The 27903-nt window shown below is 41.2% G+C and overlaps 1 protein-coding gene across 1 annotated transcript in view; it reads left to right on the top strand.

The window, feature by feature from the left end:
* LOC117504256 (proton myo-inositol cotransporter-like) overlaps window positions 1–27903 on the top strand; it is an 84253-nt gene that overhangs the window by 17669 nt on the left and 38681 nt on the right. Inside the window, exon 3 of the mRNA XM_034163678.1 lies at window positions 1287–1495. Within this exon, the coding sequence (XP_034019569.1) occupies window positions 1287–1495 (209 nt within the window). The remainder of the gene's footprint in view (window positions 1–1286; window positions 1496–27903) is intronic.

Genomic DNA, 27903 nt, shown 5'->3' on the forward strand with positions numbered 1-27903 from the left:
GTGAATCGGGACCTGCTGTTGTGTGTGTGTTCAAACACAGTCAAACTTAAGCCCCCCAAAAATACAGGCAGCCAAACACAGAAGGGACGTGCAAAATGCCAAAGTGATTTATGATCCACATGACTCCCAAAGTGCTAAAGAGTCCAAAAAGTGACACAAACGGGGCAGAGAGAACTGAGTTTTAAACACAGAATGTACTGGAGGAAAAACACTACACGACTGGATAAACATAGATAACAGGAAGCTACTGGTAATTACAAAATACTCACGAACAGGAGAGCAGGAACCAAAGTGAATCTACAAGCAACTAAAATGGATCAGGTGAGAGCTTAAATACAAAACCAACTGATGAGCAAATAAACAACAGGTGTGGGCAGAAGTGAAAGGTCACAAACAGATGGGAAGGTGGTGAAAAACCCAAAAGGTGTGAAAGGTAAGGAAAGGAAACGACATATTAAAATAAGAAAAGATGTCAATACCCACAGAACCAAAATACAACTCCACGTACACAAAATAAAAACAACCATGGAAACCAAAGGTGTAAAAAGTGTAACAAAAGAGAAAACTCGCAAGAATAACAAACACATAATAAAAAGAGGTAATCAAATAAAGTACAAAAACAAACAAAAAAACCTAAAAAACAACTGAGGAGACAATCAAACTGCACACAACAAACTTTTAACACTACAAACTTAAAATATGAGGGGAGAGGAAGGAGTGAAAACGTAAAAGTGACAAATCACAGCCCTTTGCGGTCTCCATCATTTAGCAGGTGCGCTGGTTCGCAGCCCCGCAGAGGCCTGTGATCTAAAGTAGTTTGGTTCGTCACACCCAGGGATATGTGTGAATCTTAGCACCATATTACAGCGCAGGCAGCAAACAGAATTTTGTTAATAATCACTGGCCTTGAATAAAGACCTGTTTCGTTTAGGTGCCAGGTCTGAGCATGGTTTGAAAAAAAAATGCCGGTGTTTTAAACAAGGAAATACGGTGCCCACTTTCCCGAAATCAGCGAGTGTCAGTGCTGAACTACATTTCATACCTTTTCTGGGCAGGACCAGACTGCTCTGTACGGTACACGCGAGAGCTTTTTAATGAAAATGCATTACGATTGGAAAGGACGTTTGTGAGCAAAAATCTGTTATACAGAATTTTAACAAAAGTTTATCTGGCATTTATTACATGGAACACCATACGGTGAGTGTGAATATCCAGTTTATGCAATGACGGTTTAGGTGCGTTTTACTGTATTTCTATATGACCGTATGTGGTCCATCCCTCTGCAGGTACATGTTGGGTCTGTCAGTGCTTCCAGCACTGTTGCAGTTCATGGGATTCTTGTTCCTGCCGGAGAGCCCTCGTTGGTTAATCCAGCATGGTCTCACCCAGAAGGCCCGCCGTGTGCTCAGCCAGATCCGAGGCAACCAGAACATTGACGAGGAGTATGATAGCATCAAGAACAGCATCGAGGAGGAGGAGAAGGACAGCAGTGGAGGTGAGTACAAAAGCAGAGATCATACATCTTATCTTTGTCTCATCCCCAGTGGCTCAAGTTGTGAAGCTTTGCCAGAGCCTTTGGACAAGTGTGGGAAAATTGGTTTTCTACACTGGCAGAAACAGTTGAGAGATTGAAGTAGGAGGGGTGGTTCTACTGCTGTGAGGTGGATCTGATTTTAAAGTTGAGTTGCATTTTTGTGAAAGTGACGTGGTCATGTAAAAAAAGAACGAAAAGTATTTAATTACTCTTTAAGGCTTTACACAGGATTGCTGTTTAAAGAAAAGCCATGGAACACTCCAAGGCATTTAACTAATATGAGAGATAAGTGCAACAGTTTTGACAATGTAAATGAATCAAGACATTTTGCAGGGTTTTGTGTTTCTGTTTTATCATGTGTTTTTGTTTTGCTATGTTTAGTTTAGGTCCTAGTTTTGTTTTGTCTTACTTTAGGTTTCTGTGTTTTGTTATGAGTGATTTCTCTTGCTGGGTTTTTCCTGCTTGGGCTTTGTCTGTCCCTATCTCTCTTGTCTGTCTCTCTTGGTGCTTGGTGGTGGGTGTCACACTCTGTTTGGGCCACACCCTGTTCTGGATCTTTCCACACACCTGTTTCTAATCTGCAGCTCATCACCTGGGTGTATTTAAGATCCACTGGTTGCACTAGTTCCCCGCCAGATCGTTGTGCCTTGTGCCTTTGTTTCCAGCTCTGTGTTCTGTTTCCAAGTCCTGCTACCACGTTCTGTTTCGACCACCTGCCTGTTTGTACCGACCACGCCTTACGCATGTTGTTTTGGATCTGTTTGCTCCTCTTTGACTGCCTTGCTGTGTACCGGTCCCCATTGAATCCATCAGTAAACGTTTTTACTAACCAGAGCTACTGTGTTGAGTACTGCAATTGTGTCCAGGTGTTTCTGTCCGTCAAACCTGATAGTTTCCAGAACAATAATTCGCTTCTTCACCAGTGTACTCTATGTGCAACATGAGAAGATGTCTCAGCTGCGTATCATTATTTTCCCTTAGATTTTTTAGAGTAAGGCTTAGTGTTATGGCGTAATCTCCTTTAAATGGACAACAAGTGTTGAAATTTGAACAGTATTTCTGATAAGGTCCAACTTTTGAAGTTGCATGCGACCACTTCAGGAGCCACAAGGTGGTATTGTGCATTTCTGGAAGTCTTGTGCGGGATCAGAGTTCAGGTGCTGAGCCTCGTCAGCTTTAGCCTTGTGACAGAAGGTAGTAACCTTCTTTCTGCCCTCTTGGGTATTGTAATTGCTCGTATGTGACACTGCTCAAAAATGACTAAGCCGATTTTAACCAAATGTGATTGGAATATTCCTTGGATGAGTGTCTCCAGGTGATTATGTTTTGAAGCACATTGGTCAAAAGATCCATTTAATCCAAAAATATAGTCTGGAAAACATATTTACAGGAGATTTCTGCAACCAATAGGACAAGAGAGAAAATGTGAAGCTTATATCAATCAGTAAAGCACTTACAATCAAATGTTATGATTTGGGCTGCGCGGTGACCAAGTTGCTAGTGCGCTTCCTTCCAAAACAGAAGGTTCCAGGTTCAAGACCACGTGTATTTTCCATGTGATTTTGAGTTGTGTCAGGAAGGGCATCTGGCATAAAACCTGTGCCAAATCAACATACAGATCCATAATGGCTGTGGTGACCCTGAGCAAATGGGAGAAGTTGAAAGAACTTAACCATAATTGTACAAAACATTTGTTTCAAAACAGATGGTGACGTATAGAGACCCCATTTAGGACACAAAGTTGAAATATCTTCAAATAAGTAAAATTCTGCACCTGGTTTTGCCAAAAACCTTTTTTTTAAGTATTTTGTTACAATGTTTGTTTAAAAAAATTGGTGTATCTGTTTCTGTCTCCTTTAGATTGCTGTATTCATTAAATTCTGTGAGAATTAGTTGAATAATCCTGCTAAGATTAATTTTGTACTCTTTTTTTGACTGCTTGCAACCTTCCTGTTTCCATCTGAAACACTTTGTTTTATGCAACATTTTGAGCAACAGTCCAGTCACAGCACATTAGCACCCATTTTCTTGGGAATCTTTAAGTTGTAAAAGTGTGAATTGACGATGAGCCGTGCACCTGTTTTCAATGACGTAACGTTTACTGGGCACAGCTAATTGTCTGTCTAAGCTTGACAGACGACCAAAACCTCAAGAGTAATGGATAGCAGTAGTGTCGATTAATGGGGAGGAGAGGAAAAGTGGGCAAAGGACCAAAAGAAGGGCAACATGAGGAAAGCAGAGGAGGAAAGGCGAGGAAATTGGATTTTTCCTCCACGTAATCAACCTTGACAATAGAGAACAACCTGTCTCTAGAAAGAGTCGCATCCATAGATCCTCAGGGTCCATGTGGCCTGAAGTGAAGAGGATCCTTGATGTAGTAACACAAACGCATACAGTCAGTGGAGTGTCTCTCTAATGGGGCTCTGTGTGTGTTCAGAAGTTCCATTCTCAGCGTCTTTCCCTGCTGTCGCTGTAATTTATCGTTAGAGTTGTGACTGCATATGAGGAGCGACACAGCAGGTAGGCTCGCCTCACTGTTCCCTTGTTATCTGGTATCCAGTGGTATCAGATAGATTCAGTGAGAAATCTGAGTAATGAGCCCCAGTTCGAGACCGTCGACTGCTGCATGTGGATTCCAGGCGTCTCTGTGTCTTCTTTGAGTTCAGCGTGTTTTTATAGGTCCTCATTAGTATGGCAGAAATTGCGACTGTGACTCGAGTATTTAATTCGCTAGGTAAATAGTACATTAAGGCAGTAAGGGTGACAGCAGATTGACTTCAGTGACCTTGACCTTCAAATATTTGACCTCTGGCTCATTTTGCCAAGGAATCCGCTTGTTCTGTGTGTGCCAGATTTGGTCCAAATTGGTTTGAAAATCTAAATCCTTGATGTTGACCTTTGTAAATGGCATATGCCAAATGCACTTACGTTATGCACTTTAGGCCATGTCACGATAGCCCCTTTGTTTCTTTCCACAACTTCACCTGAAGATATTAACAGGGACTTGTACATGCCCCAAGCAGATTTGCCTACTGTGTTTTTGGTCGGGCACCATACAGTAGATCCTCAAGGTAAGGCCCATGATGGTAAACAGGACAGCATGATTGACATAGATTTTTCCCACAGTAATGAGCTAAACATTGCTATGATAAACAGTAAAGGTAACAGAGGTTATAAAGCAATGCAAGTACAATGAAAAGTGTTTTTTAAAGAACAAGCAGGCATTCTGTCAGTTTGCCTTTGGTGCCCTTTAAAGTTCTCATTATGTCTGCGGTTACGCAGCAGCCAAAGATTCTCACGCACAAGCACACTGCAGCTCTCAAACATCGGAATTAACGTTTTTCTCCAAAAGGTCGAGTTACACAATTTGAAATGCTCCACTGTGATTGGCCCCTGGTCTCTCTGAATCGTGGTCAGTGTTTCTGTCCATCCTTAGATGTTTGCCGAAGTGCATTTAAGGTGTCTGCATGTGCATGTGCAGTCTCACCTGGAGAAGCGAGAGAGCGTCATGCCCCATCCCTGACATATTGGTTGCCATAGAAACAGCATTTCTCACTTTCCCTTTTCTCTCACCTCGGACTTGTGTGTATCACCTTCTCAATCTTTTTCTCACACTTACGCACACTGAAAATATCAGCTTTAATTGAAGTTGTTGGAAAAATAAATTCAGCTTTGCAGTTGTTACAAAGATAGTTAGAAGTAAAATTATTTTAGAAAGAACCCCAGTACATAGCATAATTAGGAGGAGTGTGCAATATGATTTAATATGCGGGGGGAAAATGCTTAAAAATTATGGCTCTGTTTTAAAGAAATGGATTCAGAGCCACAAAGTTTCATCAGAAAGTCCCTGGTACTGTAAATGTAAATCAAGTGTTATGGTAGCTCTTGCAGGTCCAGGTATGGGACGAGTATTTTTCAACACGGAGTTGAAATCCATCACAAATTGGGCTGCATTTCAGATCTTTGTCATAATTAAAATTGATTTCCAGTAGAGGCTTTTGTTGAACGAACCTTCAGTCTTCTGTGTTAATTCAGCATTTAAAAATGGGATGATGACATGTTGCCAGCCCCACGTCAATACCATCTGATTACCTACCGCCTTTTCAGTCTGAGAGGTCGATGAGTGAGGATGGCAGGAGAGAGTGAAGACAAAGAAAAAGTGTAGTGGCAACTATAGGTCCGTTATGACTGAGCAGCAGTGTTGTGGCAATATTGCCGTTCGCTTCTGTCGACCATTATGTTGCCGTTCTTCATGACACACTGGAGCCAATACGTCGATATCCTTCGTAGGTTTGTACGTAACACTTGTTTGAAGCATCGCTGACCAGACGGAGATGTAACTTCACAAAAAACAAAAGCCACGTCCAGACTCCTGAGTGACGCCAGCAGCATCAAACTGCCAATTAGTGTGTGGCTACATGATATTTGCTAATAATGATCCACAGCAAGTATTAAGCAATCTGACCTAAAGGAAAAGCGAATATATGTCAAAGGAAATGTTCATTTTTATTGTTTGTGAAAGAGACTTGTATTACGAATATTATTTGTTTTTCTGTATTTTATATGTATTTAGCTGGTTCAATGAAAAATGTCTCTCTTGAGTCTTAGCATGTGGGTTGGTGAAAGCAGCTTGCAGAGCACGTAGAGTTACCGAAGTTACCAAAACGCTTTTGTCCTTATAATGATGTTTGAGGTTTTTGGTTTTTTTTTTTTTTTTTTTTTTTTACTACGTTTCACAGTTGCACTGAGTGTTTGTCCTTTTGTCTGGAAAAACATGACAGTCTGCACTGACATTCCACTTTTCTTTGCGGTATTACGGTAAGCTTTTTGGTCAACAGTACGTTGAGGACCTCATGATGCTTTGTGTGCAAGCATCTTTACAGGTACAGCAGCGTCTTGAGCAACAAAGGGGATGGATGATAGTGGGTTAAAGATGGTGTGATGATGCCATTTATGACATGATAGAAGGTTATAGGTTAAGGTTCTGTACAATTAGTGCAGTATTTGTCATGACAAAATAATCTGCATTCATAATTCTATGAGTGGAAATTTGGTGTGATCCATGTGACTCTGGAAGGGCATTGTCACTACACCCTCTTGATGGCATTCTGGCAGTGAGTTAAGTGCATTGTGTGTATGTGTGTGCGTCGGGTGCATAGCGATGTTTGTCCATTGTCCATCAATATTGACAGTATGATCTACCAATGTATTTTTCACTTTTTGGATAATGACGGTATTATATCACAGTATTACTGGTTTTTCATTACATGACTCCTTAAAAATTAAAATCTGGATGATTGTTTTAAAGACTTTTACAGTTTTACATTAAGAAATCTATGGCTGTGTTTAGTTAATGGTTAAGGGGCTGCAGTGGAAAGGTTCACTGGCTCACACAACAGAATCACAGTTTAACCATTTCAGTGTCTTCACGTGACAATTTCACTTAATTTCATTTTCATTTATTTATATAGTGCCAAATCACAACAAGGTTGCCTCAAGGCACTTCACACAAGTAAGGTCTAACCTTACCAACCCCAAGAGGAACAGTGGTGAGGAAAAACTCCCTCTGAGGAAGAAACCTCAAGCAGACCAGACTCAAAGGGGTGACCCTCTGCTTGGGCCATGCTACAGTAGGGATGGATATTGATAAGATTTTATCGATATCGATGCCATTATCGATTCTGCTTATCGATCCAATTCCTTATCGATTCCCTTATCGATACCGCTTGTGAATTTTGTACTAAAAGTAGACTTTACAGGTTTTCTATGTATTTCATTGAGTCTTAAAGTAAATAAATATGAAATTGGTCACTGTATCTTTGGACATAAATAAAAATAAACAAAACAGTGTTTCGCTTTGAAGTTATTAATTCCGACTGGACTCTATCGTTCTAACTTGACTCGGCAGGGAGCCGCGCAGCGTTTGGAGCTGTGTGAACAGAACAGAGGATGATTCTCGTTTCTTTCTCGTAACAAGACAGGAGTCCCAGTTAGTAACTTTAATCCACACAAAAGTGACTCACGATTGACATATTCAGGGATGAAAGTGGTGAAAAACAAAAAAAAGATGAAACCCAAAATTACCCCCAACACCACCTGCACGAAAATGCTTCAATTCTAGAAGCTCTGAAATGCAATCTGGGACTATTCCAGACAATAAACTGCGGTGAATGCAGCATCCATTTAGGTGAGAAAAAAAAACAACTTTCCTTATTCAAATTCATTCCAGTAGTATTCTGCTCTTACTAGGATGCAGCAGTTTTCTAGCTTGGCAGATAGTTCTGAAGGAAATCACTGAAGAAATTAACAAACTGAAAATATGGTTTGACCGAAACAAACTGTCATTAAACTTAAATAAGACAGGGATGAAATGGAGGTGTAAGAGTCATTAGGTGTTCACAGGAAACACTTATTTATTTCTGTATGTATGTTTGTTTTTATTTATTTATGTATGTGTTATGTGTCGGACGCAGCCCGGAGAACCGACCAGCGTTTGAAGGACCCAGTCTAAAATAAGCAGAGCACGGTACAAAGGATAACAGAGTTTAATAAACATAACAGTGATGTGATAAATATACAAACAAATAAGTGCGCGGTCTGGCGAGGTGGTAAACGGTGCGCTAACGGTCCGGAGCCAGAACCAGTTCGGACCCAAGGACCCCGCCGACACCCCCCAGGTGGCCGCGACAAACCGAGTCTGTGAATGAAGAAATCATCTTGTGAGTCCACACTCAACACACAGAGAGAACACTCAAAGGTGTACAAACAGCAAACACTTCCTGGCTTAATTACTAATCAGCTTCCCACCCTGCAGGCATGGAACATCCTGTTCACAAACTCACTGCAGTGGAAGCTGATTAAAAAGGACTAACATAACAGCTCAATATAACAAGGTGTGAGGGACACCACATTTACTGACTGTATAAATGTTAGTCACAAAATCTAACGTACCTCAGGAAGTGTGCTGACGAGCGTGAGACCTCACCCCCTCCTCTTTCACAGACCTTGCATCAAACCTGGACGTTCTCTGCATCCACTAATGATGAGATGGCTCTTGAGACGACGATCTCACCCGTCTGGTCACAAGGTCGAGTCTCTGGCAAATACACACTGTGTACTCCAGTCTTAAATGCCACCATGTTCCAATCCATGTAGATGCACCACAGCTGTGAGTCCTGACGAGCCGCAGGTGATCAGCCTCAGGTGATCAGGGTGAGGTCCTGATAAACTCAGCTACACAGCCACTCAGTCCCAAATGCAAGCCACCTGGAAGGAAAAACAAAAGACAGAAACAAAAAGGCAGCCAGGCCCCCCCAGCCATACAACAGTATGTTCATTGTTAGTTGGTTTTATATTTTCTGTTGTGTTTCTATTCAGGTTCTTTTTGTCTCTTTCTCTAAAATTGTATATAATAAGTAATCATTAGATTATTAATATATAAACAAAAATAAATAAAAAAAGTTAAAATTTGAAAACAAATGCACCCGAACGTGATGACAGCTGCAACTGCGTAATGCTAACGTTAACAATGAAAATGCCATAGACATGCTAACGCGCTAGCATCGCTCCCGTTTTTAAGTTATAAAATACATCTATCGACTATTTCCGAAGACCATAACAGGTCGGTTTAACATAAAAAAGGTAAATAATACTCACAGACGTATGCTCTTTAGGGTTTTAGCGGGGGAAAATTAAGCGAAAGAAAAAATGAATAAACGAAGCAATAGATCGAAGCACTGCTTCAATCTGCGAACCACTGCTTCAATTGGTTCAAGGTTCAACACAAAGCCGCGCTGCAGAAAAGTTGATTACGGAACCACTGCAGGGTCTGTAATCAATGTAGAGAAATGATCATTTTCCTGACAAACACCCCCCAAAACAACGGCCACTCTGAAGGACCGATAATGGAATCGTTATGCAAAAAGCTTATTGATGTCGGTGGGTCGAATCATTTCTTAACGATACCCGAAAGGAACCGGTTCTCGATACCCATCCCTATGCTACAGACACAAATTACAAAACAATTCACAAAACAAACATACAGGAAATGTTGCCGGTGCACAGGACGGTTTCTGGAACAGATACCACACCCATCTCTGGATGGAGGTATAAAATGACTTTATAGCGAGTAGAGCCCGACCGATATATCGGCTGGCCGATATTAGCGGCCGATATAAGTCCTTCTCAAAGTACTCACTATTGGCCGAAATTTTGCCGATAGAACGCCGATAATTTCTCAGAAACAGAACAGTTACTGAAATAATGTTTGTGTCAGCAATGTAAAATGTTCTTGCACCGTTTCTCCAGTAGATGGAGCTCTGACGCCATTCATCTGAGAGCTGCTTACACCCCTGCTTAAATGTGTTCATCACCGGCCCCCGTAGTTTGCCGTCACACTGCACTGATCGGCTGACAAAAGCATACAAGTAAGTTTATAAGGATGTTGTTTGTAATAACTTTGCGATTACATTCACCCCACATTTCTCCCATTTCAGTTCAACTCAGTTTGATTAACTCAGTTTATGTAGTAATGTGTCAAATGTGCTTCATTGTGTCGGTCACGCTTTTAATAAGCCCATGTTGTGTAGACCTTATTTCTAGCATGAAAAATTGCATTTACTGCTAAGAGGTTGAAACATTCAGATTCACTCTTGGCTGATTTATCAGCTATTGGCAAATCAGCCGATTTATCGATTATCTGCATTTTTTTCATCCAAATATTGTTATCGGCATCAGCCTCAAAAAATCCATATTGGTCAGGCTCTAATAGCGAGTTACATCAGCAGAATCATCACATCCTCTGTACTGCAGGGCTTATCCAAGCTGCAGATCTAATGAAATGATTAGTGATCCAAATTAAAGAATTTTTGGTGTTATTTTTCATTATTTTGTCAGTGTTATTAAAAAATATTTTTGGCCTGGTAGGGACTCCTGTTGGCCTAATTTCTCTTGGTGTAGATGGTATTGTGTAATCCACAATCACACCAGTGACGACGGTGACACTGCTGTGTTGCTCACCCGAGTAGTAACTGGTGGATTCTGTGTGAACTGGACGTAGGAATGCCATTACCTGCGTTTCATACCTGCGTGAGATGTTGCATCTGGCTGACCCTGGACTGGCTTTTCCCCCAATCCATTCTCACTTGCCTGCTCAGGGTGGCATTAGTGATCTGCTTCCACCACGGTGGTGGGCTTTCCGATCCTAGTAGGGAAGAGTGAGGACCCGGATATTACTGTCCGATCACGGTCTTTCTTTGGTTCAGAGGCTCTTTGCAGCATGTGGGACATTGTTTTCCATTTTTCTTTCAACTTTGTTGTCTTTGTTGTATGTACCGAAACACTCACCTGGTGGTGATTGGATTTCTTTAGGTTTGAACACTTGATAGTGTTTGTTTCAGTGTCTTTACCTGAATGTGTTTGTCTCATTAGTGATCTCTCCCCATTTTGACAGCTATCTGTTGTAACACTTGTATGAGTGTTCTTGATCTTCTAGTTGATGCTCTGTAGTGCCAAATGACCTGTTTTATTTAGTTGTTGACAGACTGATTTGTATGACATGATTCATCTGTACAACAATCCCCTGTTGTACCATTTTTTTTGTATCATTTTGAAACATTTCATTCCAGATAATCGAGTAGTACATTTTGTCAATTGTAAGCAAAGTGCGTTGCTTTAATTTTCTTATCACACATTTCTAAATTATTAATCCTGTGGCAACAAAATTGATTTTAATTCCTATCACGCAGAGACTCCCACCTGAAAGTTGTGTGAGGTTTTTTTTTGCATCCATCTCCAGTGCAGTTGGAGTTCTCCCAGTGGTTATTAATAATTCAGGATATTTGAACTTTTTATTAAACTCCATTGCTGCTCTGCTCTGTGTCTGTTTAAATCCAGGAGGCAGTCGTAATGCTATCAGAGACACACAGGGAGGGAAATGGGTTTAGACATGCTCAACAACATAGATTCCACTATAGGGCAAGATAAATCCCCCTATAGTGAAATTACCTGGCCATCACCACACTCTTAAACAATTTAATGCAGTTTATTTTCCAGTGCCAATTCATAATCACCTCAAGGTCCGCTACATGGCTCCAGCATGACCGTTATATTGGTTGGCCAATAATATCGGCTGTTGTGAGTTTTTCAAGAATGTATCGGTATCAGCATCATTTTTACCAATATGACACCTTTTATTTTATTGAATGCTTGTATCTGCTTGTATGCACGTGGTGGAAAAAAAAGAGATTCCTCCGTTGGATATGTGGACTTACACTTGACTATGCAGGAGAGACTTGGAGGAGAGCCGCTGCTTCTTCGCATCAAGAGGAGCCAGTTCTGGTGAGGATGCTCCCTGGTCGTCTTCCTAGGGAGGTCTTCCAGGCATGTTCTACTTGGAGGAGGTCCCGGGGAACATCCAGGACACACCAGAGGGGTTATATTTCCCAGATGGCTTGGGAACACCTCAGGATCCCTCAGGAAAAGTTACAGGACTAGGCAGAGAATAGGGAAATATGGGATGAGCTGCTTAGTCTGCTGCCACCGTGACTCAGACTAAGCGGCTAAGCGGCAAAAAATGAATGCAAACATGTTGGCTGTTGGAAATTGTGTCATTACATAGTTTTTCCAGCAGAGGGTGGGTTGTGCTTACAATGCTGTCAAGCATGGCTGTGACCCCCCTCATGTCACATTAGCTATAAGAAATACAGACAGAGTGGACTTTTGACAGCAACAAGAGACAAGTGGTCACTATGCTGCGTGGTAGTTGGGAAAATAGATGAGAAGTCTATTTTATACAAATGCTGAGCGATGCGACCCAGTGACTGCCCATCTGAGGGACGGTACATAAGGCCAACCTGCCATACATTGGTGGTTGTTGGTTTTATTTGTAGTTAGTTATAATAAAGTTAATGTTTAAACTATAAAACATCAAGCCTCAATTACATATCTTTTTCATAAGGGTTTGATATGAAATGTTAGGAATCATTGCCATTTTATATGTATATATTGGCAGATATATCAGTATTGTAAAGTTTTTCTCCCTAATATTGAGATTGTGTCTTCCCCCCCCCCAAAGAAAAAATCCATATCAGTCAGGCGCTCTGGACTAATACTTAACCACCCCATGAACAAACATATTGTTGACCGTGCTAAGGGAAATAACTCCCTCAGTGTTGTTTTGAATAAACCATATTATAGGAAGAAACCTCAATTAGAACAGACTCAGTGAGGGGGGGCATCTGCTATGGTGATTCTAACAAGGTAAAACAAAAAGACTCACACAAGCTTGACAGAACATGCAATGACAGAAATACTACAACTAAACAACTCTACAGTCAATTTTTGTAATTTTGTCCTTGTACACTACCACAATGGAGTTAACATGAAACAACCAAGATGTTCTTGTCGTGTAGATTTCTAGGTTTAATTCAAGGGGATTTAACAAAAATATCGCATTATCCATTTAGTAATTACTACTATTTTAATATATAGTGCTCTCATTTTCAGAGCCCATAAGTAATTGGACAAACTAAATTTGAGGATTATTTATACAAATAATCAATTATATAGACACCTTTCTCTAGATATATACATATATAGTGAAGTGTTCACAAAAAAGGAATAGCTGAAAAGAGAGCAACAAGGTGAAGATTTGAGTCCCCGTGCAATAGACTGGTCCAGAAAAAGCACAAATGACAAGGCATTCCCCTTTTCCTTTCCTCGTATCTCTGCGCGTCACTACTTACTGATGTAAACGGCTCTGCTTTCAAATACGGTATAATTGAATGTGAATATTGCCTTTCACTCAAAATACTTTCTGCTCCAGCGTTTTGTTCCTTTTCTTCTCATGTCTGTGCATTAACAAACTCCAAATTGGCTTCCAAACACATCGGCTCACAATAGTATTCTGAACAAATATTGTGGCACAACACTTAAAAAACAAATGCCATTTCTGCCAGCGACATTGGCAGCTTTAGCAAGTGTGTGGCTGCAGGGCAGCTTGCAGGAAAATGAAACCCAAGTCCCAGCTGGGAAATTGTTATGGAAGCTGCATTAGCAGGGGATGCAAAGTAAAGGCAAGCGTCCACAGAAGGCAATGAGAGGAGATTAGGGAATTATCGTTCTCTTTACTTCAGTAATTTGTTTCTATCTAGGCCTACTTAGTTCTTGTTATTCCACCACCAAAAAGGATGACTGCATTTAAATCCAAATACATGTTCTTCAAAGCCTGCATTGTTGCCTCAAACTATGATCAATTGCTCAAGATTTATTGGCCTCCTTTGTGGTTGCAGGTGTTCATTATCTTGCAATTGAAAAATCATTGCACTCAATACATAATGTTGAGCATGCCAATTATTTTTTTTTAAGATAATAGATTCTGAAATTAACCATCCACCTATCTATTTTCCACTGCTTATCTGGAGCTGGGTCACGGTGGCAGAAGGTGAGGAGAAGTAAGAGCAACCAAAGCTTCTCATTTGTGCTTATCAGGATCGATGCATTGCACATTTTCCTTTTTTCTGGTTCACAGATGCCTGATTAGTTACAGTAAGTCTGCTGACTCCCGGCTCTTCAGTATCTGAACACACCTGACTGAGCTAATTAGCTACAGGCAGATCAGAGAGATATGGAAATGGTGCAGTGGATCCCAGAGGAACAGAACTGAGAACCGCTGGCCCAGACTTACCCTCCTGAGCCACATTCTGCAGCTCTTCTTGAGGGATTCCAAATCATTAACAAGCCAGATGGGATATAGAAGCCTTTCAACATGTTGTAGTTAATGATATATGGTATATGGACTGCATTTATAAAGCAGTTTTCCATCTGAAGCAGAAGCTCAAAGCACTTTACATTGATGCCTGGCATTCACAGACACACACTCACCGATATCAGGGTGCTGCCCTGCAAGGCAACTGCACACTGGGAGCAATTAGGGATTAAAGATCTTGCCAAGGCCCTTTGTGATTTTATGGTCTGGCAGGGATTTGAACCGAGGGCCCTCTGGTCTTGAGCCCATTGCTTAACCACTAGACATCACCTCCCCCCATACAGATATACAGTACCCCTTTCCATTGGCACAAAGTTATTTCATCTGTGCCAAAAGATCCCCTGAAGAGACCTGATAATACCAAAGACATCCAGTTGTCATCTTATGCATCTGGTTAGCATCCAGCTCTCCCAACCATACAGTCACCTCATGACTCCATTAATTCTATGTTTCTCAGTCTCAGAGGCCGTGGACCCAGAGACCCGAAGGTCACTGCCAAGACAAGTGAAACTTTCACTGTGTATAGATACACTTCTCATGGTCCAGTAGGTCATTGGAAGAATGGTTGTTAGTCTTGATCCATGGAAATTAGAAACCCAAATAGTCCAGAGGAGTACTGTAGGAGTTCAATAACTGGAGTAGTGTCTGCACACCTACTGACACCTACCATATATTTAGACTGGACATGAAATATTATCACAAAAGAATACAGAGCTGTAGCTCAGCTGATCCGGTTGTACTGTCAATATCAAAGTGACATCACTTTATTTGACTAAAGTGGTTCATCCATCCTCGCACCTTTTGCTTGCAAGGCCAATATGCACATGTGAAGAAAATATCCATCCATCCCTTTTCTAACTCGCTTATTCTATTTAAGTTTCATGTGTGGGGTGGAGCTTATCCCGGCAGTCATGGGAAGAGAAGCTGGGTGCCAGTCTACTGCAGGGCTGATATACATATTCACACACTCACTCACACCTACAGTCAATTTAGAATCACCAGTTCACGTTATCATTTTGTCAGCTAAAGGGAACGCACACAAAGACGGAGAGAACATGCAAACTGCACACAGAAAGGACCGGGTCAGAAGGCAACAACCATTCATCTCCGTGCTTGCCTGAAGGAAACATTATTACAGGCAACACAAACAAATGGCCCCCTTGGATGTCAGACAACTCATGTCAATAATGGGATGATGACTACTTTATTAGGCAGACGTGTGCTTCAGCAGATGCTATTCCGGGGTCTTTTTTTATCTAGTCAACAGCGCTGACGCTGTGACTCATCCAGAGAGTCCCTATTCAATAAAAATATACATGTTAAGTTTGTTTGTTTTTGGCACAGAAGCCCCAATGAGTCATGTATGAAATTATCAGATACAATAATGCTTATAATTTGATTTTTTTTTCTATCATATATGAATGTAGTATTATTAAGTCACTACATTATTTGTGGAAATATTATTTTCCGAATAAGAAAAAGAGAAATAGAATTAACAGAGGTCGCCGATTGTGTTTTCCTTTCCGCCGCCGCCCCCATGAGTCACTAACTGCTTCTTCCTTGTTTTTCTATATATGCTTCTGTTTTGATCCCTCAGGAAGACCCTTATCCTTTGCACGAGGGCAGGTGTGCAGCTGTGAAGTCATGAATCTCAATGAGTCATTAAACTGATTACCAGCAGACCACAGAATGACTCCAGAGAGTTTTAGCGCTGGCCAAAATGCAAATATAGGATTTGAAGGATTGATGGGCATCGGTCTGAAAGCGTCCATGTGTGCGCCTCGGGCTTTAGAATGCAGTTGTGAAAGCTGCACCAAACCATTTCTGCCATTATTACGAGGGCACAGTCATGAAAGTTGTGGGTATTCAAATCCTGGCACATTCAGATTAATTTCAATAAGCAAAAGCATTGCAAACAAGAATAATTAGAGACATCTGCTCCGTGTCATCTTTAGCCAGAAGGTTGGACAATATTTAGAACACAACAAACTCAATTAGTATGACACCTGTGAAAACGTATACCTGTTGATCACATGCAAATGGATCCATTAGCTGGGAGAGAAAACAACCAAGTAGTTGAGATGGTGGACAGGAACATCTGTGCCAAAAATGGACTGGGCATACCAAAGTCCAAATGAGGAACTCCACCAAAGGTGGTTCAGAACAGCAGAGCTAAGGTGCTGTGGAACTCTTAAGTTCCAGACAGGTACTGGCTGCCAGACATAGTAGTGGTTGAAAAGGAATAGAAAATGGCAGTTGTAAATGTGGCAACTCCATGTGATGGTAGCATCTTGAAGAAACAGCACAAGAAGATCGAGAAGGACCAGGGGCTGAAGGAAGAACTAGAAAAGATGTGGAAGGTACAGGCTGTAGTGGTCCTAGTGGTGACATGATCTCTCAGAGCTGTCACCCCCACAAACTAGAGAATGAAGAGTGCAGTCCTAGGAACAGCTAATAAGAATCTAGACTCTTGTCAAGTGCTGCGGAGTACAGTAGACTGATTGAAAGAGTTTTGGTTAGATGGGAAACAGATGATGACCAGAGAAGCTTATGTTTGAGAGGATTGGATTTCTTGGAGTTAAAGCACCGCAGGCTAACATGTTGCATAAATTGCAAGTAGCAAGTCAATTATAAGTCCAAGTGATTTTATTTATTGGATCTGTGCAAATGAAAATGTTGAATCTAAAGTGTGTATTTGAGACATGAGGGTTATCTGTTTTAGCCTTAGTGTGGCTTTTGCATTTGCTTCTCATCCTTTTGAACCTTCACTCAGCCGAGGTTCTTTTGTACAATTTCATTCCGCATGAACATTAAACTCACAAAACCAGACTTTTTGTGAACTCAAGCAGATTTGGTGAAAATAACTTGCCAGTGGGCTTCATAAACACGCAAGAGTCCCTTGTGCAAAGCCAGTGAATGCAGAACCAGAGATCAACTACCAACATTGGACAAGACCCATCAACTGCAAGCTGGGGGACTCCACTTTGTCTTCAGCCCCTCTTCATCGTGGAGTCTCCCAGGGTTCTATCCTGGGACCCATCCTCTTTGCTCTATATCTACTCCCACTCATAGATTTTTAAAAAACATGGCATGGCCTACCATTTTTTATGCTGATGATTGTCAAATCTACATGCCCATCGCTAAAAACAGCCTCTGTCCCCTGACACCCCTACTCGACTGTCTGTGTGACATCAAAGCTTGGTTATCACAGAATTTTTTAAAACTTAATGAGGGCAAGACAGAGGTTATATTGTTTGGAAATGCCCTCAGGATCCCAGTTCATCCAGCTCTAGTCATAGTCCACTATTAGCCTTGGCTGGGGAAAGAAGCTGCATCAGACTGGACTACCGTCCAGGAGGGAGGAAGGCAGTCACACATCCTCATCCGCTTCACGCTGTGGTACTTAAATGTTCAACACAAGAGGACTTTTTTTTTTTTGGTGATGATTCTCACCAAAGTAATAAAAACTATCTCTGACAGTTCTATTCAGACTGTCAACTTTTATCTTGACACACACATTTCATCCTCCTCTGGTTTAAAAGATGTGTCGCTCCTCCACAGCCGAAAATGCCTTCAGGTGACACATCATCTTAAGATCTCATTATCAGAGTCTTGTTTTTTTGTTGTTGTTGTTGTTGTTCACATACTAACACCTTGGGCCCTCTTATTCACTGAGCTGGGACTTCAGAAGAATCAAAGTAGTGGTTTTTCGGTGCTCTCCACAGTTCTTTTCTGATGTTTTTTTCTTGGAGGGTGAGAGAACATGACCTACCCGGTGTACAAGGGATTTAAGATACATTTGCTGCATAACTGACTGTTAGAAGTGATGTTGTGTTCCAGAAGTGATTTATGTATTTTCTGTCTTCAATTGCAAAAAACAAAAACAGCAACAACAACAACCCCCCCCCCCCCCCTAAAAACAAACAAAATTGCAGTTTGAGCATTCTGAAGATTTCCATGTGCAAACTCTTAAACGAGCTACCACATAGGTGAGTCAACGGACCTGAACACGGGAAACACGATGCCACCGGAAGGCGCCATTAAGTTCTCTTCTCAGTCATCCTCATCTGTTTTAATTTGTGACTTTATCGTTTTTGCAGTATTTACTCAGCAGCGTTAGGTATCTCAGCCTGCAAGTTTTCAAGCAGACACGCACAGGCTGCTTCTATATTTGACAGAACAACTCAGTCAGACTTTAATTTGTTTATTCTATCTCCTTTTCAAGATAAAACTATCAGTGCTAATGCTTCTGAGTAGAATAGATTTGCTCAGTAAAGGAGTGTCTCAGGGCTTTCCACACAGGAAGATTGATCAAACCTGAATTTGCTTTCCAGCTATATACATTTGCCTCCACCAGGCACAAGGAAGTGCACAGATGAAGTGCAGAAGTCCTTAGTGAAGTTTCATTTTCGTGTGAGTAACAAGTACAACACCACTTATGTCATAAAGGCACTGATAATTTAAAAGTTCATGTTGTGCCCAGAACATGCCAATGACAAATTCCGTGACTAAACACAAGCTCTCTGCACCGTGTAAATGGCACTGTGGAATTGGACACACTCCAAATGCAGTTGTTGACTGTCTGTGGCACAGATTCAACAAGCTACTCAAAACATTACCCAGAGACTTTGGTCCTGAAGAGGTAGAGATGTTGCAGTCGACTGAGACAACGTCACACAGTTGCCACAAAGGTATACCACCACAGCAATGAAACTGTTGCTACAAGACACGATGGATCAATGATTTTATCTTGGTTATGCCAAATTGTAACCCTTACATCTGAATGTCACAGCTGATATCAAGAATCTTCACACTCAGCTTTTTCTGATCTACCGTTGCACAGTTTTAGTGTAGAGTCCGTTACCATTGCATAAATAAAAGTTAGATTCTGTAGAGACTTTCAAGTCCAGACTTAAGACACACTTATTTTCCATTTCGTATGGCTAACATACTGGCATAGTTTGTTACTATTCTTTTTACTCTATTAGTAAACAGAGTGTGCAGCGGCCTCAACTTTATCTAAATTCTGTGTCTTTTAGTGACACTTAGAGCTAGTGGCCGGCGGTCACCTTAGTATTTCTTCTGTTTTTTGTTTTTTTTTGTTCCTTATTGCTGACAAATTACTGTATTTGTTTTCTTTCTGATGCCTGATTCTGTTTTTTCCTCTCTGTTTAAGGTGCGGCTCCATCCAGAGATGGGTGTGGTGTCTGTTTTCTGTTTCTGTACCCTCCTGTCCTGCACACCAGCAACATTTCCTGCATTTTCATTTTGGGAATTTTTCTGTAAACTGTTGGTAGCATGGTCCAAGCAGAGGGTCACCCCTTTGAGTCTGGTCTGCTTGAGGTTTCTTCCTCAATTCACTGGAGGGAGTTTTTCCTTACCACTGTCACCTGTGTGCTTGCTCTGGGGGTTGGTAAGGTTAGACCTTAGTTGTGTGAAGCGCCTTGAGGCAACTTTGTTGTGATTTGGCGCTATATAAATGAAATAAATTGAAATTGAAATCATTGTAGCCTACATTTCCTGTACTTTGCAAGACAAGACTGATGTCCGGTGTGGTCTTCTGCTATTGTAGCCCATCAGCTGTTATATGTTTAGAGTTGTTCTTCTTTCTCTCTGCAGTATGTCATAGGTCCGGTTCCCCAGTCAGACAGGATTATTAGTGAGGAGCCTTTGAGCCATGTTCCTCCCAGGCAGGGTGTGAATGGGTGAATGTGAGGCTATAGAAATACAGTTCATTCACCACGTAGTATCAACTGGAACCAGTCTTCCAGAGGTGGGTAACCTGGCTTCAGTGACTAAAAGCCCTACCACCCACCTCTCTAGTTTTCTTTGCCATCAGCAAAGCACAGAAAAGCACGACTTACTGGATGTTTCTTCTCTTTTGGACCATTCTGTTTAAACATTGCCAGCTTTGTGCCGCGCAGCTCTTATGGTAGATGAAGGCACAAACAGAAAATAGCACAACCTGGAAATTGCACAAAACAATCCAGAAATGGCACAAAAATCTGCCCAGTTGAGAAGAAGCCACAAACCGGACAACATTGTCGTAAAAAGCCAGAAACTGATTGTAGACGAAGCCACAAACTGGAAATGACATGGTGAGATGCTGAAGAGCTTCGCTCGTTCATGTCTGTGACATATACATATTAGAGATGGCTGAAGGTGAAAGTCCGAGTAGATCAGCAGTTTCTCAAAAAGGCACTTAAATCACCTTTCCTTCCCATTCTGGGACTTGGTTTCAACCTCAGCAGATTCTCTTGACCATGTCGCTGTGCGTAAGTGCTTTTGAGTTTCTGGCATGTAAGTCTTTGAATGAGCTAAACTCCACCCATCCAGGAAAGCTACCAGTCGTGGTCATATTAATATGTATATATAGCAGACATGAACGAGTGAAGCTCTTCAGCATCTCACCATGTCATTTAGGTCCTTCAGACATTTTTTTTTTCAGTAAATTCTGGGAAGCATTAGCATGGCTAAAGAATTTAAGAGTCAACATTTGACATTTCCTGTTTCACTGTAGGTTCAAAATTTGGCACTTCCTGTTTCAGTCTCAACTTGCCACTGAAATCCCGCGATATCTCACAAGATCTCCTATCTTGTCAATCCAGGAAGTGTTCAACATTTGGCATTTACTGTTTCACTGTGGGCTCAAAATTTGGGACTTCTTGTTTCAGTTTGAACTTACTCCTGAATTCCTGTGAGATTCCACGAGATCTCGTCTACTGTCAAACCAGGAAGTGTTCAACATTTGGCATTTCCTGCTTCACTGTGGGCTAAAAATTTGGCACTTCCTGTTTGAGACTCAGTGTACCATGAGCTCATAATAATGAGTAGTTGTACAGGTGTACAAATAAAATGAAGTAAAGATCCGCACAGCCAGTTAGCTCCCAACAAATCTTTAATAGCCCCAAGGGTGACGTTTCGGGCCTAGCCCTTCATCAGACATAATGATTGTGCCTGGACGCACCTGTTTATATACTGACATAGATTAGTGACACATGAACAACAACAACAAAAAAAACCCCACACATTTAACACATATAAACACACATATACACACATATTTGTACTCTTTTTACAGTCATAAACATCAGGTATATACCATCATAAAATACTATAAAAAACTACTGGTCAATAGACCAAAAAAGACCAAAAAAGGACAGTGCATCCATCTGGTGCAAATTTCGCTATATTTAATTGTACAGGTGTGCCTAATAAAATAGACTGTGAGTGTATTATTGCCTACAGTTAAATGTGGAATACTCCACAGGGTTTTCTAAAGTTTCTTTACTGAATTGGCCATTGAGGCAAACCTAATAATTATTGTTTGGCTTGAAGCACTACTCTCAGATTGCGTTTCACCTTGAAGCCAACGCCATGGAGAGTCTGCAGACAAAGCAAAGTGGCGACAAATGGAGAACAAAAGAGCAAGTCGCCCTCAGAGTTCTCGCTCCTCTGTTACCTCCTAGGTTTTAAGCAGCTTATTAATAATTGAGCGAGTGGAGTCATGCGGCGGTAGATCTATCACGAATCTCCCCCTGCACATTTAAGGAGCGCTGCACAGATAGATAGATTGAACTATCCTCATTCACGCTCTGATCATGGTATTTTGGAGGAGGTATTTCTCGAGTTTAAAATGTGTTGATGAATTTGTGATGGTGCAAACACTGGCTGAGACTGCTGGGGGAAAGACACACACACACACTGGATAAGACAGGATGTAGAAATACAGTAAGCCAAATTAACGTATATTTATTTTTTTGCATGATGTCTGTTGAATATGTGAGCACGTGGGTCCGCCTGTGAAATTGCCCATTTTTATCACACAGTAATAAGATATAAAAAGCAGAGTGTGTGTCATTCTTGGCGCTTCCCTGAGGCACATACTTCATACACATCTCACCTCACACTTCCCATGTCCCCGAGGACTAACTACCCACCGGTTTCGGATCAAATTGGCAGCAGCGGGCATTTATTTTAACACCCAAGGAGTCATGGATGGGTGGAGTTTTGCTCGTTAGGGCACAAAGCCGGGCACAGCTGGCATTTGCAGAGTTTGTGAATTCAGAGCGACGGAAGGTCCTCCGTTTCCACTGTGTCCATGATGGACAGCAGCTCCAGCGGGGACACTGTTTGAGAAATGTCGCCTCACCGATGAATAATAGACAGCAGGAAAATCAAATGCAGTTTAAAAATTCATGTGTGTAGCATCCTCCTCCCAGCCTAGCAATATGATCTGATCTATGTTACATAACTAAGCAGCGACTTCGACGCGTCCGACCCAAAAACGGAAAAAGCAAAAAGCAGCATGTGTGGTTATGTTTGTCTTTGCACTTTTTTATGGTCTTTCTCTGCCTTTCTTAGTCGTTTTTTTTTTTCCTGTGTTTACATGTCCACCCGTATTTAACACAAATGGACAAGAACAACATGAAATCCTGAGAGCCTCCTGAGCGTCATTGATCGATTGCTTTGATTGTGATTGGTTGCGAAAAGCAGCGAAGGTGGTTTCGTTGGTATTTAATCAAGCTTTCACAAACGCCATTATGTCCACTCCTGGCAGCGGCTCCTTTTGAATTAAAGCGCTCTGTCTCTGCGATCTGGACCTCTCCACTTTTGTTTTTACAAAAAATTCAAATCAAATAGGGTTTATAGGTCGGCTGCATGGTTGTTTGCTTTCTGTGAAGTGGGATTTCAAGCCAAAATGCACAAAATTTGGTGGGCTGATCAATTTATCACATATACTCATACAGTAGTGTTCAGAATAATAGTAGTGCTATGTGACTAAAAAGATTAATCCAGGTTTTGAGTATATTTCTTATTGTTACATGGGAAACAAGGTACCAGTAGATTCAGTAGATTCTCACAAATCCAACAAGACCAAGCATTCATGATATACACACTCTTAAGTCTATGAAATTGGGCTATTAGTAAAAAAAAAAAGTAGAAAAGGGGGTGTTCACAATAATAGTAGCATCTGCTGTTGACGCTACAAACTCAAAACTATTATGTTCAAACTGCTTTTTTAGCAATCCTGTGACTCACTAAACTAGTATTTAGTTGTATAACCACAGTTTTTCATGATTTCTTCACATCTGCGAGGCATTCATTTTGTTGGTTTGGAACCAAGATTTTGTTGAAACACCCATTTCAAGGGCATGTCCTCTTCAGCATAAGGCAGCGTGACCTCTTCAAGTATTTTGACATATCCAAACGGATCCATGATACCTGGTATGCGATATATAGGCCCAACACCATAGTAGGAGAAACATGCCCATATCATGATGCTTACACCACCATACATCACTGTCTTCACTGTGAACTGTGGCTTGAATTCAGAGTTTGGGGGTCGTCTCACAAACTGTCTGTGGCCCTTGGACCCAAAAAGAACAATTTTACTCTCATCAGTCCACAAAATATTCTTCCATTTCTCTTTAGGCCAGTTGATGTGTTCTTTGGCAAATTGTAACCTCTTCTGCACATGTCTTTTATTTAACAGAGGGACTTTGCGGGGGATTCTTGCAAATAAATTAGCTTCACACAGGCGTCTTCTAACTGTCACAGCACTTACAGGTAACTCCAGACTGTCTTTGATCATCCTGGAGCTGATCAGTGGGTGAGCCTTTGCTGTTCTGGTTATTCTTCTATCCATTTTGATGGTTGTTTTCTTCCACGCGTCTCTGGTTTTTTTGTCCATGTTAAAGCATTGGAGATGATTGTAGATGAACAACCTATAATTTTTTGCACCTGCATATAAGTTTTCCCCTCTCCAATCAACTTTTTATTCAAACTATGCTGTTCTTCTGAACAATGTCTTGAACATCCCATTTTCCTCAGGCTTTCAAAGAGAAAAGCATGTTCAACAGGTGCTGGCTTCATCCTTAAATAGGGGACACCTGATTCACATCTGTTTGTTCCACAAAATTGACAAACTCACTGACTGAATGCCACACTACTATTATTGTGAACACCCCCTTTTCTACTTTTTTTTACTAATAGCCCAATTTCATAGCCTTAAGAGTGTGCATATCATGAATGCTTGGTCTTGTTGGATTTGTGAGATTCTACTGAATCTACTGGTACCTTGTTTCCCATGTAACAATAAGAAATATACTCAAAACCTGGATTAATCTTTTTAGTCACATAGCACTACTATTATGCTGAACACTACTGTATATATCCAAGGTTGGGTAGGATTACTATGAAATGTAATACAAAAGTAATCACATTACAAGTAATCCAAATGTATGTACATACATACATGTAATCCACATGTATTCTTTCAAAGTAATCCTACCAAACCTTGTATTTACAATGAGGAAGCCATTCAAATTTGATGTGGATTATGTTCCACATGTAGATTCTGGATCGTAACCACATGAGGAGCACAAGCCAGTCCGAAACCCGGATAAATGAGTAGGGTTGTGTTACGAAGGCTGTCCATCAAACATGTATCAGACCAAACTTGCCGATCACAAACCAATTTTCCATACTCATCGGTCAAGGTCTGGGTTAACAATGGCCGCCACCAGTCATGTCATCCACCAGGGTACCAGAAACGTGTTACTGTTGGGCGAAGAAGAGAGCGTTCACATTTGTGCGACATTAAGACAAACACCAGGATGTGATTTGGTAGCAATGTGCATGCAGTCCGTAACAATACCTCTTTGTCAGTCACTGTCACTGTAACTCCATCATGCCGTCAATCCATCCATCTGTTGAGGAGCTTCTGGCACCTGCTGGCCTTCGTGCTCTCAGACAAACACAGCTGCTCCCCAACACATTCAGACAGGCGTCAGAGTTACTGATGATGCCGTGGCCCCCTCAGGGAGACTGTCATCACTGTGTGTGTGCCTCAGCTTGTTTGTTTGTCTGTCTGGCTGTGCAAGTGACAGAACAGTGTTTTTTGCCAAGATGAATGGAAACATATATCAGCAACTGTAATCTTTTGAAATTACAGCTGTCCATTGAGAAGCGCAACCATTTTTTTTCATATACTGGACTCTGTGGTGAAAAGTACAATACCTGCCCAAAGTACAGTTCCCTCTGAAGGTATTTTTTGGAGTCTAAGGCACACTGAAGTACGTCGTACAAGCCGTGGCTTTTTTCTGTATTAATCAGCTTTTTGAGGTTTTTGTCCATTGTTATATTGTACTTTTATTATTATTGGCTTTTATTTTATTTTATGCTTTAAAATTCCTCTGATTTTTCCATATATAAGTCACACTAGAGTATAAGTCGCAGGATCTTCCAAACTAGTAATAATAATAATAATAATAATAGTGCAACTTATACTCTGGAAAACATGGTAAATCCTTCTAGTCAGTGACTGCATTCAGGCTGGAAGCCAAATATCATTTCGGGGGGAGGTTACCAACAGCCTGCTATTGGTCGTTAAATGTGTACTTTTTTAAAAAAAAGGGAGGCCCGACCTTGACACTTTGTTGTGTACAGTCAGAAACACAAGTTAATTTAGGACATGGCCAACTCCACTTTGCTTTTGACACACCTTGTAATCAGAGTGCAACACAGGGTGCAGACCGCAGCCTACTTAGTCACTTACTTGGGTGCATTTTGGGATTCAAGGAAGAGATTTCCTGGTGAGGAAATAGATATGTGCGCAAAGCATCAAAGTGCTCAAGCAGATCATTTGGAGGTGCAGCCACCAAAGCTCCCTGAGGTGAAGCAGTTGAATACCTTATTCCTGCATCATCCCCTCTTCCTAGTTTTAAATTTTATTAGTAAGATATGGTTCAGCTGACTTCAAAGTAGCTTTGAAAGCTTGACATATTTTGGACATTGAAGAGTTTATCTTGACCATCCTGAGAAGTAAACAACTCACCGAGGTCGACATTGAATTGGTGTGGGATGAGCTGGAATAAATCATTCAAGGCTAACAACTGTTGCGCCAAACAGTTGTGAGAGTATTTATTATCATTAATTTACACCAGTGTCATCTAGCAAACAGGAAATAATTCAGATCCAGTGATTGATCTGGATCTTGTAGGCAGAAATATGTTTCTGTAACTGCCAAATGGTAAATGACACTCAGCTTGGAGCGACTTATTGACTGCTGGTGGTTGGATGTCTGAAATCTCTGGCTGCTCTTATTACCAACGATACGTGACCTTGAATGATTCTCAGGTGACAGATTATTAGCTTTAGCTTTAAGACTATTTTAACTTTTTTTTTTTTACCTCTTTTCCATTGGGACAGTCATGCATAGAATAATGTCTCTACACTGCTACCATAATAGCTTCTGTGTTGTTGTCCATAATTATAGCAACGCAACAATGTGTTGTCGTGTCTTGCCTCAAATTTGAAAGAATATGGTTTGATTTCTGGATTTCCTGGCTTCCAACTAATAGGCTTCACTTGATGTCAAGGCAGCCCATTAATTACTCTGGGCTCCAAAATAATGAGCGTACAGAACATAATGCTGCCTTCAGTTTTTAATGTGCAGCTTTGAAAAAGCAGGAAGACTCCTTATCTCAGCATTTATTAGTAAGATGGACAACTGCAGTTTGTGACACTATAGCCTCAGATTAAGTGACACAGTCTGGATGAATGACTTAATTGGCCAACTTGTACATAATTTACTAAAATAGTAAAATGCTCTGGTAACACATACATCCCTCAATACCTCTGTCTTATTCCTTTATAAGTAGGAAACATGTCTAAACTGTGTGAACTGTCTAGTGAAGGTGTGCAGTTGTGCCAGAGAAGAAGCTTGTAGCGTCTCTACTGAGAGACTGTTGATTGTACATGTAAGATTATACCATCGGTTTTAGACACTAATGAGAAATCTGCTCTCCAGATTTATACCAACCAATAATAAACTCAAGTAGGAAAGTCACTCGCGTACATTCTGTACTGCTCTCAAGACCCAATGCACCTGATTTAAAATAACTCAGTGTTCTTCTTTTCTCACCGCTTCCACCACACTACAGAACTCTCTTGGGTCCTAGATGGCAGGTCATCCAAGCACACAACCAGTCCATCAGCACCTCTAAAAAGTAAGCATCTATCTACTGCAGCCAGGTGAAACGCAGGTGTCCCATTGGCTTTCTTCAGTCACCGGGGTCCTTAGCATGAAGGCACGTTCATGTTGGGTCATGCCAAAAAAACCATGCCACATGGCCAGAATGTCGTAGCTGATATTCCTTTACAATGCAAGCGATACTGCTCATATGAGTTTCAATAAGGAACCTTCTGTTTGACACAGTGGTGCCCAGGGATCCCCTGAAGAGACCTTGTACTGAAGACATCTTGAGGTTATTGGTTAGGATCCATATGCCACAGCCATACTACCGAAAGCCTCAGGAACCTACACACTTGGACCTTTGTTCCACTGCAAAGATATTGGCATTGCCAAACACCTCTGTTCGATGCCCTCTTGACTCATGCGCTCTTCCCAGATGTCTCTTGATCTCAAAGGCCAAGGACCCAGAATGCCATTGCCAAGAAAAATGAATGTTTAGAAGTTCAACACTTTCACCACATACTGATACACATCCATTGAAAGAAAGCCAAGTCATTGAAAACCTGGATCTTTGTCTTGTTCCAGGACATTTGCATCACTCAGCTTTTTAAGTACTATAATCAA

This window comes from Thalassophryne amazonica, chromosome 22 (genome assembly GCF_902500255.1).
Source record: "Thalassophryne amazonica chromosome 22, fThaAma1.1, whole genome shotgun sequence".
NCBI classification, from domain to species: Eukaryota; Metazoa; Chordata; class Actinopteri; order Batrachoidiformes; family Batrachoididae; genus Thalassophryne; species Thalassophryne amazonica.